Source organism: Fragaria vesca, linkage group LG6 (assembly GCF_000184155.1).
Source record: "Fragaria vesca subsp. vesca linkage group LG6, FraVesHawaii_1.0, whole genome shotgun sequence".
Classification (NCBI taxonomy): Eukaryota; Viridiplantae; Streptophyta; class Magnoliopsida; order Rosales; family Rosaceae; genus Fragaria; species Fragaria vesca.
This window is the reverse complement of record NC_020496.1, coordinates 35,311,030-35,323,092: the sequence shown is the minus strand read 5'-3', so window position 1 is coordinate 35,323,092 and position 12,063 is coordinate 35,311,030. Positions and strand designations below refer to the sequence as shown.

The 12,063-nt window shown below is 36.5% G+C and overlaps 1 protein-coding gene across 1 annotated transcript; it reads right to left on the bottom strand.

Moving 5' to 3' along the window:
• Positions 1 to 8,132: 8,132 nt before the first annotated feature.
• On the bottom strand, positions 8,133 to 10,015 carry LOC101301314. The gene has a single exon (XM_004304426.1). It carries the CDS (start codon positions 9,994 to 9,996, stop codon positions 8,194 to 8,196), a length of 1,803 nt encoding a protein of 600 aa, XP_004304474.1. The 5' UTR covers positions 9,997 to 10,015; the 3' UTR covers positions 8,133 to 8,193.
• Between the last annotated feature and the right edge of the window lie 2,048 nt (positions 10,016 to 12,063).

Here is a 12,063-nt window from a genome sequence, read left to right as displayed (position 1 = left end):
AAAATTCATAACTAATTATAGAAAACTTATTTTTGAGAGATTCCAACTCTCAAATAATCTTTAGGATGTCTTCTGTAACTTTCATGAGAACACTAAACTCACATAACCAACCAATTTGTACAGTTTTTGAAAAGAAGCCAACTGGTTCAGAATCACAGAATTGACATGCAGAATTTATAGATGCAGACCCTAAACTTAAAAAAATCATAACTTAATCGAGAAAATCATTTTTAAGTGATTCAAACTCGGGAATGGACATTGAGATGTCTACAACAAATCTTATGAAGACACCTAGATGAAATTTCAAATGTAACTGTACGATTTCTAGAAGAAAAGAAACTGATGCAGGATGGCCGGGATTGGGCCCGTCCCATCCTGATCCCGTCCCGTCCCATCAGGGATTAGGCCCGGCGGGATCGAGTCTGAAAAATGTAAGGCCCGTCCCGATCCCGTCCCATGTGTAACAACCGGGACGGGACGTGGGATGACCTCAATCCCGTCTCATCCCGTCCCATGCCCACCCCTAGTTTTCAAAAAGGTAAAATAGTCAATTTAACAAAATATTATTAAAGAAGATAAAAAAAATGCATCTATGATAGCGACCGAAACCGGGTGTTTCAATTAAAAACTCTTTTGTGTCAATTGTAGTATATAGAAAATAAGGGTATCGTTACAAGCCGAGAATTGAGGGTACCTTCAACGATTAAAATCTCTGCGATATATCCGGTATATCCTCCGATGTCTCCTTTTTTTCTCCTTTTTTCGAATGACCGATATATTTATAGGGGTCAATATCTTATCTTCCACCGTATCTACGATATTTCCTCGATATTTAGGAAATATCGTCAAATATCTCCGACATTTATGATATTTTCGATATATCACCGACATATTAAAAAATATCTGTAAAAAAATTGAAATGATATCCGGAAGAGAAGTAATTCCCTCGAGGTGTATCCCAATGAAAAGTGGTGGTCTCGACTCTCGAGAAGAGCATGATTCCTTTCGAGATATATCTGGATGCAGATCGATCTATTACACAATTATCAAACTTGGAGATGAGTGGACAGTGGAGGAATATTTACACTTGAGAAAGAGCATAAGTATATGGACAATCTTCTACAGTTGGTGGATTGAATAATTTTTCATCTGAAGAAAATTACGATCATGCCTCCCATGAACATGGCTATAGAAGTACTAGGTATGGAGCGCAAGAGGATATCATGTATGGAAAGAGGACTAGAGGTCCAAATGATGATCAAGATGTTGTTTCAGTTGCGCTACGTTTTGATTCTATCAGTTTAGGTAGTGGGACTGGAACCTCAAATGAATCTCAAGAAGGCAACAATCAATATGGCTATAATGTTTATGGCTATAATCAATGCGCGAAAGTCAGTGATCAGTCATCCAGTTGGATTCATCCTTACAATCCACTTATAGGGGAAACAGTCGGCAGCTCCAAAGACATATATGATTATCATATTCAACACTACAATTTGTACTATATGAGTCATATGTCTTGGTCTAATTATTGTACTTTTGTGGACCAGCGTGTGTCTTATGACTCTTATCAACAACCTAAATTCTCATTCTGGATGTAGATGAAGTTGATGTTTGTAATATTTATATATAAATCCAATAAATTAAATATTTCAGAAAAAAAAAAATTTTCCCAAAATACCGATATTTTTTCCCGGGTTTCCCCGATATATCCGAAATCTCCTTTTTTCAAAGGACCGATATATCCACCGATACCGATATTTTAATCCTTGGGTACCTTACAACTTACGTTAATGACAAAACAAGAGAAAACAGAAGATGATAGTACTAGAGATGTGGGTTTTGTGATTATAAACAAAAGAAAATAAAGAAACAAAATAAAGCAAAAAAAATCAGATGGATGAGACGTTAGAGACTTGAAAATCCACCACCAAGTATGTTTTAAGACATGTTAACAACCAAAGCTTCAATCATTAAGTCGCAAATCGGTATCAATCAAGAATAAACCGTGAACGCACTGCGTAAGTCTTTATTACTTCCTTTAATTACTTAAGCAAGATGAACGCACTATTACCAAGCCTTTAGAATAACCGATCAATGTATAAACGTTATCATATCAATAAATTATTCTAAGCATTAAGATCAATGAAAGTTTGATTGAACAAGTATGCAAAACTAGTGTGAAACGCCTACCTAGCATGCAATCATTTTTATTTGGTTTCACCTATTGTCCTATAGGTTATACTACCTTGAATTAAGCCGTATTAACTATTTAAGAGATTAAACAACCTAATTCTAGCCCCACTCACAAGTTCATAATGTTCTATGTTGCGCATACATGAATATAAACAAGCAAGAGTTCTCCATAAACCAAAACCAAATAAACAATTTGAAAGACTCAATAATTCGAAACCAAGGTTCACAACAATATCTAAAACATTCTTGGGGCTTCAGACCTTACCCCTAACTAAGAGAATTCAGCCACACATGGCTGCAAAATCACACGAGGAGAATAAAATATGACAAAGAAAAGGTAAACTGTGGATGATGGAAAGATCAATGATGGCTTGGCTGCTTCCTTGTGCGAGTCTGCAACTATGGAGGTTCTGATGATGTGAGATCGTTGGCCTCCTCTAATCTTCACATCCTCCCTTTCTTTTCTGCTGTTATTATGGTTAAGAAACCCTCAAAACTCGTCTACGGGCTTGTCAATATGGTCTGGGCCTCGAAATATAAGTTTTGGTCCAAATCAGAAATTCGGGCAGACTGACCTTCGGCCACTCAAACGGTCATAACTTCTTCTCCAAAATAGGTATTGATGATCCGTAAAAAGTTCTGGAAAGTAGACTCTTGTAGCTTTCCATTGATATGTGGCACATCTCCTGGATCGTTGTGAGCTAATCACAATCTTCTGTTGAATTTGACTGATAATTTCTGACGTATTTTCTGATTTCTTTCTTTGCACGACATGGATTCTTTTTCCTTCAAGATTTCTTCTCTTTCGTCTCTTTTGGGCTCCTCGGCTTTATTTATGACCTAAAAAAACAAACTTAGTTAATATAAATATTGTTAAAGGAATTACATAACTAAATAGGGTCGGAAATACATTATAAACGTAGCATTTTGTGCTCTTATCAATCTATTTGGCAAAAAAAAAAGGTCCTACCAATAAAATCAACCACAAAATAGGTCTGTAACATCAAAATTCTCCAGAAAAATCCTGTGAAATCTCAGAAAATTTCTATGGCATAAACACAACACAAATTATTGTAGATGAACAAAATAACCATCAATTTTTCATAAAATCTACATACAATCATGTTCATAATTACCCAAAGCTGAATTATGGGTCCTTTTGTCAATTCTAACAGTTTGGTGACTTTATATTTCGAGGGGAATTCAAAAATTTGACTTAATTAATGTGTTTACAAAAATTAAAGGGATAATGTCCACTAGCCCTAATTTTAAGAATTTTATTCCCACTAACAAAATCAGATTTTAAAATTAGAGTCAACTTAAACAGCAGAAAGACAAATATACCCTTAATGAATTAAATAAACTACAATAGACCATTATAAGAGTCTATTATAAAATAAAGTTTCTATGACCGGATTCTCATGACTAATGACGTTGACCGGACTCCGACGACTGTTGACCGGGCTCCGACGACCATTGACCGACTCCGGCGAAAGCTAGGAAATCTACTAAAGCAGTAGGAGGTCTGTCCAGGGTACTAGTGCAGTATGAGGGTCTATTGGGATAGTAGGAGGGTCTACTAGGGTAGTAGGAGGTCTGTCTAGGATACTGGGGCAGTAGGGGGAAGGTCTACTGGGGCAGTAGGGGGGTCTACTGGGGGCAGTAGGGAAATCTACTAGGGGCAGTAGGGGGTCTACTAGGGCAGTAGGGGGTCTATTCCCCCTACTGGGGGCAGTAAGAGGGTCTACTAGGGGCAGTATGGGGGTCTACTGGGGGGAGTACGAGGTCCTACTAGGGGCAGTAGGGGGTCTACTTAGGGCAGTAGGAAGATCAACTGGGGACAGTTGGAGGTTTGTTGGGATTCTATTGGAAGCAGTATTCCCCCTAATTAAACCATCTATGCACCAAAAGAGTGGTGTTCAGTAAAAAAAATAGAGACAGAGACTTGTATTTAATAAAAAAAAAAGTGACGAGTTGTAGAGTTCAGTAAAACCATCTACTGGGCGAACTGATTTTTAAAAAAAAGTTACAGGACTGAACTAGTTTTGTCACAAAAGATTTAGGAGGTAAACTGAAATTTTTTCAAATTATTATTTGGAAAAGAAATGCAAGACTAATTCTCAAACAAACATACAAACTTCCAAATTAGAGCCCAAAATTGACAAATGGCTACGTTAAACCCAATTTTGAGTCAATGGGCCTAGTGAAGAACTATCTTGAGTCAATAGTTCAAGCCCTTTGTTTTCGACAACAAGTCCTTAATATTAGCATACTGTGAGTATGATCTTATTCTATTATGTTCATTCATTCTACGTGCTGCTTCAACATGTATATTGGGAAAACAGATCATATAACTACGTCAATTGAAGCATATTCCATTTTCAATACAGTTCTCTCAAACTATCAACATAGACTCTGTAGTTCATCATAACTCTATGTCAATAAATACATTTGTTAGATATGTTGTCCGTCAACAACTCTTGTGATGGTATTCTAAGGCATTAGAGAAAATTAAAAAGAAAATTAAGTTCCATTTATACATACTCTTAGAGTTGTTCTTTGTTAAAATAAAGTAAATGGTTGATATAATTTGCACATACATATGATCTGATTTTCGAATTATGTAAAGAGTTTTCAACACAAAGATGGAAAGAATGGTGTTTCAACAAAACTGTAAGTGAGTACCAAATTGATATCACTTTGTAAATTTTAGTTTACAGTATTAGCCTAGGTTGGACTCTTGATTTGTATTTTATTACAAACCTTTATGTATGGTCATTTTGTTTGTATGCAAAGTTGCAGCCATGATTCACCAAAAAAAAATTGAAATAAACAATAATTTCATCTTCAATTCAAAAAAAAAAAAAAAAAAAACAATATCAACCAACAGTATTTGTTATTGTTGGTTTGTTTTTCTTCGGAGTAAATTAAAATGAGGTACTACAAGAGTTCAGTTGAAAATTCGAATTGACCTCCAGAGAACAAAATTAATGAAGTGCAGATTACTACGTGTATATTCTATAATCTGCACTATAATTGATTAAAATTTAACCTTTTCACATGAATGTGTGTGTAGGTTATATAAAAGAATGATTTTAACTGAATCCATAACCCCATAAATCCATACGAAAATATACATCCCACTCTTTTTAAAACATGCCAATCTTCATCTAAGGAAAATTGCCAAGAATGAATTCGTGTCATGCGCTTCTTTGCTCTCGTATTTTTCGGGAGGACAACTCAGTGGCAGATAAAATCACAAGCTAGGGTTTTGGATCCACATCTTTGGTTTGTTTGATACTCCCCCATCCGAGCTTCTCCCAATGTTAAGTATGCTCCCAATGTTATATATGGATGCCATGGGTACTGTTTTCCATGTTATAGGGAAGCTTAATTTGGCAATTTTTCTTGTTGATTTTGGTTTACAATTATAGTTTTTACATGTCTGTGGCTTATGATGACACTTGGGCATGTTTTTTTTTTTTTTATCTTCTTTGAAATGGATGCTTCGGTAAGTTTACAGATCGATGGCATGGTATAATGGTAGTGCACCTAATTTTAATGGAAATGTAGGCTTACTTTGAGCTTGAGGATTGGCAAAGACCAAACTGGTGATGAAGCTGGATTTGGCTCTCTACTTGCTGTTCATCTCTTGTTAAAAAGCTGATGAAATAACAATAAGTGCTGGAAAAAATATACTAACCGGAGAGGAAGAAAACAGATAGACACAGACATGATTGAGTCAAAGAATAGAAAAAAAAATGGAACTTTTGTTATTAAGAGAAAATGAAAATATAAAATAAGTAATTAAGAGAAAATGTTAATATAAAACAATAAGAAATTATGTTTTGATGATGTGGTTATGTCACATAGGCTATCACTTAAGATGGGTGATTCTTTAAAAAGGTGATTCATCTAGCATTACTTTTCACCTTATGCTCTCACAAACACATCATTGCTGCTCCCAATTGATCTACTGTGTTAGGCCATGCAGAGTCGTTCTCCTCTTATTTTGTATAGCATTCCTTTTCACCTTATGCTATCACAAACACATCATTGCTGCTCCCAATTGATCTACTGTGTTAGGCCATGCAGAGTCGTTCTCCTCTTATTTTTGTATATTTTTTCTTTTGGTTATGTACAAGAGAAGCGGATACCTTGTTGATCAGATGTACTTCGGGAATTGTCTACCGAAGGTTCAGAGGCAGCCCCTGAGTGACTGAGTCTTGCTCGTCTCCGCTGTAACCTTTCCGGCAACTTTGGAGCTCCTCTAATAGAGCAGTTAGCAAATCTCACACTCCTAGCCATTCTGCACTTAGTATGTACAAGAAAAATTACACTCGAATTGTGAAACGAAACTTCAAACTGTAATTTATTTGCTGTACAGAAAATGAGTCAAATTGCAAGCCAAAAAGGATACGAAAGAACGAACGGATCTAGGATTGAATTTTTCATAGATACGCAATCTAGAGCTGTGCCTCTTAAGAAAGCAATGCGATTGCGAGATGCTTTCTTGTCTTGCATTATCTGCTGGGTTGGTGCCTTGGTGGTGTGGAGTTGTACTAGAACTTGAGGCACTGAAGAGTTTGAGCCCCAATGAAAATAAAATTGTGGAATATTCATTTCATTTGACATAAAAAGTGGTAGGCAGCAGGCACAAGATCCATACCGAAACCCAGGAATTAAAAGCACCACAACTACTGATGTCTCCAGGCATTATTGTGATAGCTCCTTTGTCTATGTACCACATTACCACCACAGATGACCACAACTTCTGCCTAACGTCAAAAGCCATGATTGCGCTTAACATGCCTTGTTATGTGCAGGAAAATTGGCACCACAAACAAATGAACTCAAGGGATCACGTCTATCGGTCCCTTGTAGAGAAATTGGACAGTCAACTCATTGGTGGATTCGGAAATATTTCTAGGGACGAATTGATCAAGTTCGCAAATGAGGCGCGCCTCACCTCATTTGCGAAGTGGATCAAGTTGACTATGTCCTTGAAGGCAACTGATCAAGTTTCCCTTGTCATAGTCTCTTTGGCGCAGTTTGTCATGCAAATTGGCTTCGTTTATTTGCACGTACGCCCGCAACATCTCTTGCTAGTTGTCCTAGCCTCTTTAGGTACTACCCTAGCTATCTTTCTATGTCTCTACACTCTTAATGCATGTGGCTGCAAAACGAGTGAAGGGAAAGAGGATGAGCCGGGCATAGTTGCATGCCCTATTGACGGTGATTTTGGTGCTGCAAGTAATTCTACTACCCGCAATTAGGTCATTCAGCCATTGACGTCCTATAGGTACCAAAATCATGCCTACTCTGGTATGAGATATTTATATGACAATTCATCCGTATATTGTCCAACAGGAATGAGAAATTAAATATGAAAGAATATTGGAAAAGGATGTGTGAAGTTGGAGGCTGATGGGATAAGAGATCGAATAAGTTGGGCAAAAGATTATTCAAGCTAACTGGCAAAGTTCCTGAACTAAGCTAACTGGCAAAGTTCCTGAACTAAGCTAACACGTATACACAGGATAGCATTAGAGACCCAACTTTGGATTTTGCTTATCAAATCTTCTCCACTGAGATTTCATACCCTATATAGTAGATACATGAATCGAAGGAGGGACATGACAAAGCAAATCTGGTCCTAATTTAGTCAACTATTTGAACTTTGTAATCATTTGAGGGAGAGTTTTGGATTGATATCTTAAAGAGTTGTAGGAGAACAAAACTGTATGTTAGTCGGATTAAAATTATAGCTTTTACTTGGGAATTAAAGCACAAGCAGAAGTGCTGCAGAACCATGATCTTATCAATCAACACCAAGCTTTGTACATAGTTGCTTAGATATCACACTAACATCAAGGTCTTTCTTTAAATTCTAAATGATTTCTTCAAAAGTTACAAGATCAACAACACTAGGATGGTGCATTCTAAACAATTAGGGTAACAAAGGGAACCTAGCTGTCTTATTTGTTTTCCCCTGACCTATTTTTTTGAATCCGAGTCTGCCTCTGGTCCTTGTGCTGCTTTAGATGAGCTTGAAGTATCGGCAGCAACAGTACCTATAGTGAAATCCTCTTCGGCTGCCTCAGCTTCCTCACTGTACTTCTTGTAAATATCACTTTGGTAGAATTTTCTTGTTCTGATAACCAAAATAAATGAAACAAGGCTCCCAAACAATGCCACTGCAGCAATTATAATGAAAGCCAATCTGTAACACTCCACTCCTTGACATGTCAGGTCCATTCCTGCTTCTCTAGTCTTCCCTAAAGCCTTTAGTTGCTTCAAAGCCGCTGCATCATACAGGTTCCCAGCCACTTTCACATTGAGGATGTAAGCCCCCAGAGGACTAGCAGCACCACCAAAATTGATCAAAGTGGCATAGTACTTGAGGCCAAAGAGTTCGGAAATGATGGCGAATATCAATGGCCATTGAGCTCCAAAACAGAACCCAATAATCACAGAAGAAAAGTAGAGAGAGTTGGGGACACCGAACGCGATTAGGAGATGGCCAACACATGCTAAGAGAAGCACTAGAGTGAGCATAAGTGGTCTTGGGAATTTGTACTTCTTCAAAAGGACTTCTGAAGAAAAGCCAGAAGTGACTCTTCCAAGGTAGTTCCATATGCTAACCAGAGATATGAAGGTGCTAATGCTATCAGTTGGGTAGCCTAATGAGTTTCCAATCTGACCGAGATTATCGATCGCGGTTAAAGTGCCTCCAACACCACAGATTGTAGCAATGAACAAGATCAACATGTCAATGCTAAAAAGTGCTTGCAAGATTGTATAATCCTCACCTCTAACGGGCGGCTTGAAGACAGTTTGGAAGCAAGAATTATGCTTCTGCTGGGTTTGTGGAGTTGCAACAGGTACTAATTCAGCAGGAGCTGGATTTTCAGCTACTACTTTGAGCTGAATTGGCTCATTCACTGCTTTGATTTTTGTCTTCCAGAGCTTGAACTCTTCGATTATAACAACCACGATTGGAAGAAAGAGGAGCATAAGCACGACTGAAGCACTTCCGATGTAACACATTCTAGAAAACTTCAGATTGTGCTGCATGATAATCAAAGCCATGAGGAACCCAGCTAGGCCAAGAGTAACGTAGAGAAGATTGTAGAAAATCCTGAGCTCATTCGGCTGTCTGACGGTCTTGATCAAACGAACGATCGGAAGAAACACAATGGAAACAGCAGCTGGAAGCCAAGCAATCAGTAAAATCAAAGCCTTAGAATCTTTACCATAGAAAGCATTGTAGAGCTGTGTGATGATAGCACCACTCAAACCAACAAGTCCCTTCAAAAGCCCCAAAACACTTCCTCTACTAGAAGGAAAGTTCTTCACACAGCTCACTACAGCTCCTGTGTTTGAGAACGTCTGAGAATTTGCACCTACGCAAATGTACAAACACATCTGCCACACGCGTGGTTTCGAGGTTCGACCTGTGACAGCTAACCAGATCATGAAGTATCCGAAGAAGTTCATGACTGAACCGATTAAGAGCACCACCCATGGACCTGTGACTTCGTTAACTAGACCGGCTATGATTCCAACATTGCCTCCCAAGTCCTTGAAGAAGCTTAGGAGATTGAGTGTCGTTTGGTCATAACCTAGTGAGGTTTTTATGACATTGGAGTAGAGACCAAATATGTAAGTTGCTCCAGCCACAGAGAGGATTAGCATGGAAGCAAACAGCATGAACCATCGTCCATGGAGTACTTGCAAACCAAAGCTTCTCATTTCCTTGGAGCCAAAAGCACCAGAACTAAACTCTGCCACCACCATTTTTTTCTCAAGTTTTCTTATGGACAAAGATGGCTAACACCTGGTGCATGTATATATAGCAGAGATTTAGGCCGCCAAGAGGTGTTTCAGGTTGACTAGCTAGTTGACTTGCCTGGAGGAATAATGGAGGAAAAGGTTTTCTGGGCGGTAGGAGATAGGGTGGAGATTTTTTAAAGAGTTCAATTCTCCAAAACTTTTGAAGCATTGTGTACACAACTCTACATATACATACAAAAGTACAGAATTGATGACTAGTATAGAAGTGCAGGTGATCGACATCAAGTTATTAAACTACAGTACACAAAAGTGACAAAAATACATGTACATCCAAAAATACAGATGTGATGACTCATGACTAGCGTATAGATCAAAGTGCAGTTGACATCAAGTACCAAACTACAAACAGTACATATTCATTTGACAAAATAAAAAATAACATGCAGGTCTTTCTTTTTTTTTTTTTTTTTTTTTTTGTGTGGATCAAGGAGAAGAATTTTATTAACACATCATGATACACATCTCTTTTCTTATATAAATTATTTAAAACTCTGTGGGTACGTAAAATTATCAAAAAAGACATTAATATCAGAAGTAAAAAAATACTAGTTGAAATAAAATATTCTGTTTGATTTCAAAAAAAAAAAATTGCTTAAGAGTGTTTATTATCCTCTTCGAGAACAACATATATATGAAGATATCAAGCCCTAATCAAAAATAGCTAGCGACGTTTATCATGAATAAGCATAGTTTCAAGCAAAAACTGAAGACTACGTAATAGATTATAGTGGTATTTCTTAACCCCTAAGCGAGGTATGACTTCCCTAACTTTGATTAAGTTTGATCTACTACAAAATTTTAAATTTAGATTTTACGGTTTGTTGTTTGATTAGATAGTACAATTTGAAGTTGGAAATTTAGATTTTGCTATGAGGAAAGACGAAACCTTTTGAGAAAAATCTCACTAATGTGAATTTTTTTTTCTTTTTTGAATAATTGAGTAGTAGATCTAGAAAAATATGTGTATTTAATGAATAAGTTATTTATTTTAAATAAGGGTATTGTAGGAAATTTGGGTATGTGTATCTAGTATTTTTTTTTTTTGGCTGAAAGATGAGTGAGAGAGGAATGACCCCTAACACTCTTATGTATTAAAAAAGAAAAAAAAGAAACATCAAGAGAGGGGGATTAGACCAAAACCTTTCGTAACAAAATAACAACGAAACAAAACTATGAAAACCGAAATTGGGGAAGACCTATAAGGTCACTACTACAATATGACAAAATAAAAGGAGGAGGTGAATCCTACCAAACCAGCTGTGTTAATGACGTACCGTGATTAGCCAAAGCATCTGCAACCTTATTCCCTTCACGAAAAATATGAGAAAGGTAGTGTATCTAGTAAAATGTTAAAACAATAAAGTTAATAGGTAGTGTATTAAGTATGAAATGTGTATCTAGTAATTAAGAATGTGTTAATAAAATTTCTCTTTCACATAATTTTTTTGTTTGGGTAAACGAGATAAGGGCTATATGTTCGTCCTTACTTGAAAATTCAGTAAGATAGCCCTTATCTCATTTATTTAAAAATATTTAATAATAATAACTAGATAAATTTTATTCACACCTATCAAATTTCTTAATACACACTCTTAATTTTTTGACATATTTTTAATACATTTTTACCCCTTTTGATATTAATGAAAAAAAATCAATAAACAAAAAGAAAAAAAATACAAAGGAACAAAAACTTTCACCCCCACATTAAATCAATATCAAGCTAGACAAATAATTTATCCATCCATTTAACAAACTGCTTCAAAAAAAAAAATTATCCCCTCTATTTTAATTTTTATTTTTATGAATTTGATTGGTTGAAGTAACAAATTCAGTTTGAATGCTAAACTTTTAAATATGTATACATATTTACGACTCTAAGAAATATGTAGTCTACAAACTTCCTAGTGATGTCAAACTTTTGTAGTATTTTGATTGATTGAAAATCTTGGAGGTTGTTTCACTTTGTCTCCAATTCGATTTGCTTACAAGTTCGATTTGATTTTAGTTGAA

Bases quoted from the DNA above. Each gene is read 5' to 3' on its own strand.
- LOC101301314 (XM_004304426.1), bottom strand. From the start codon at position 9,996: ATGGTGGTGGCAGAGTTTAGTTCTGGTGCTTTTGGCTCCAAGGAAATG.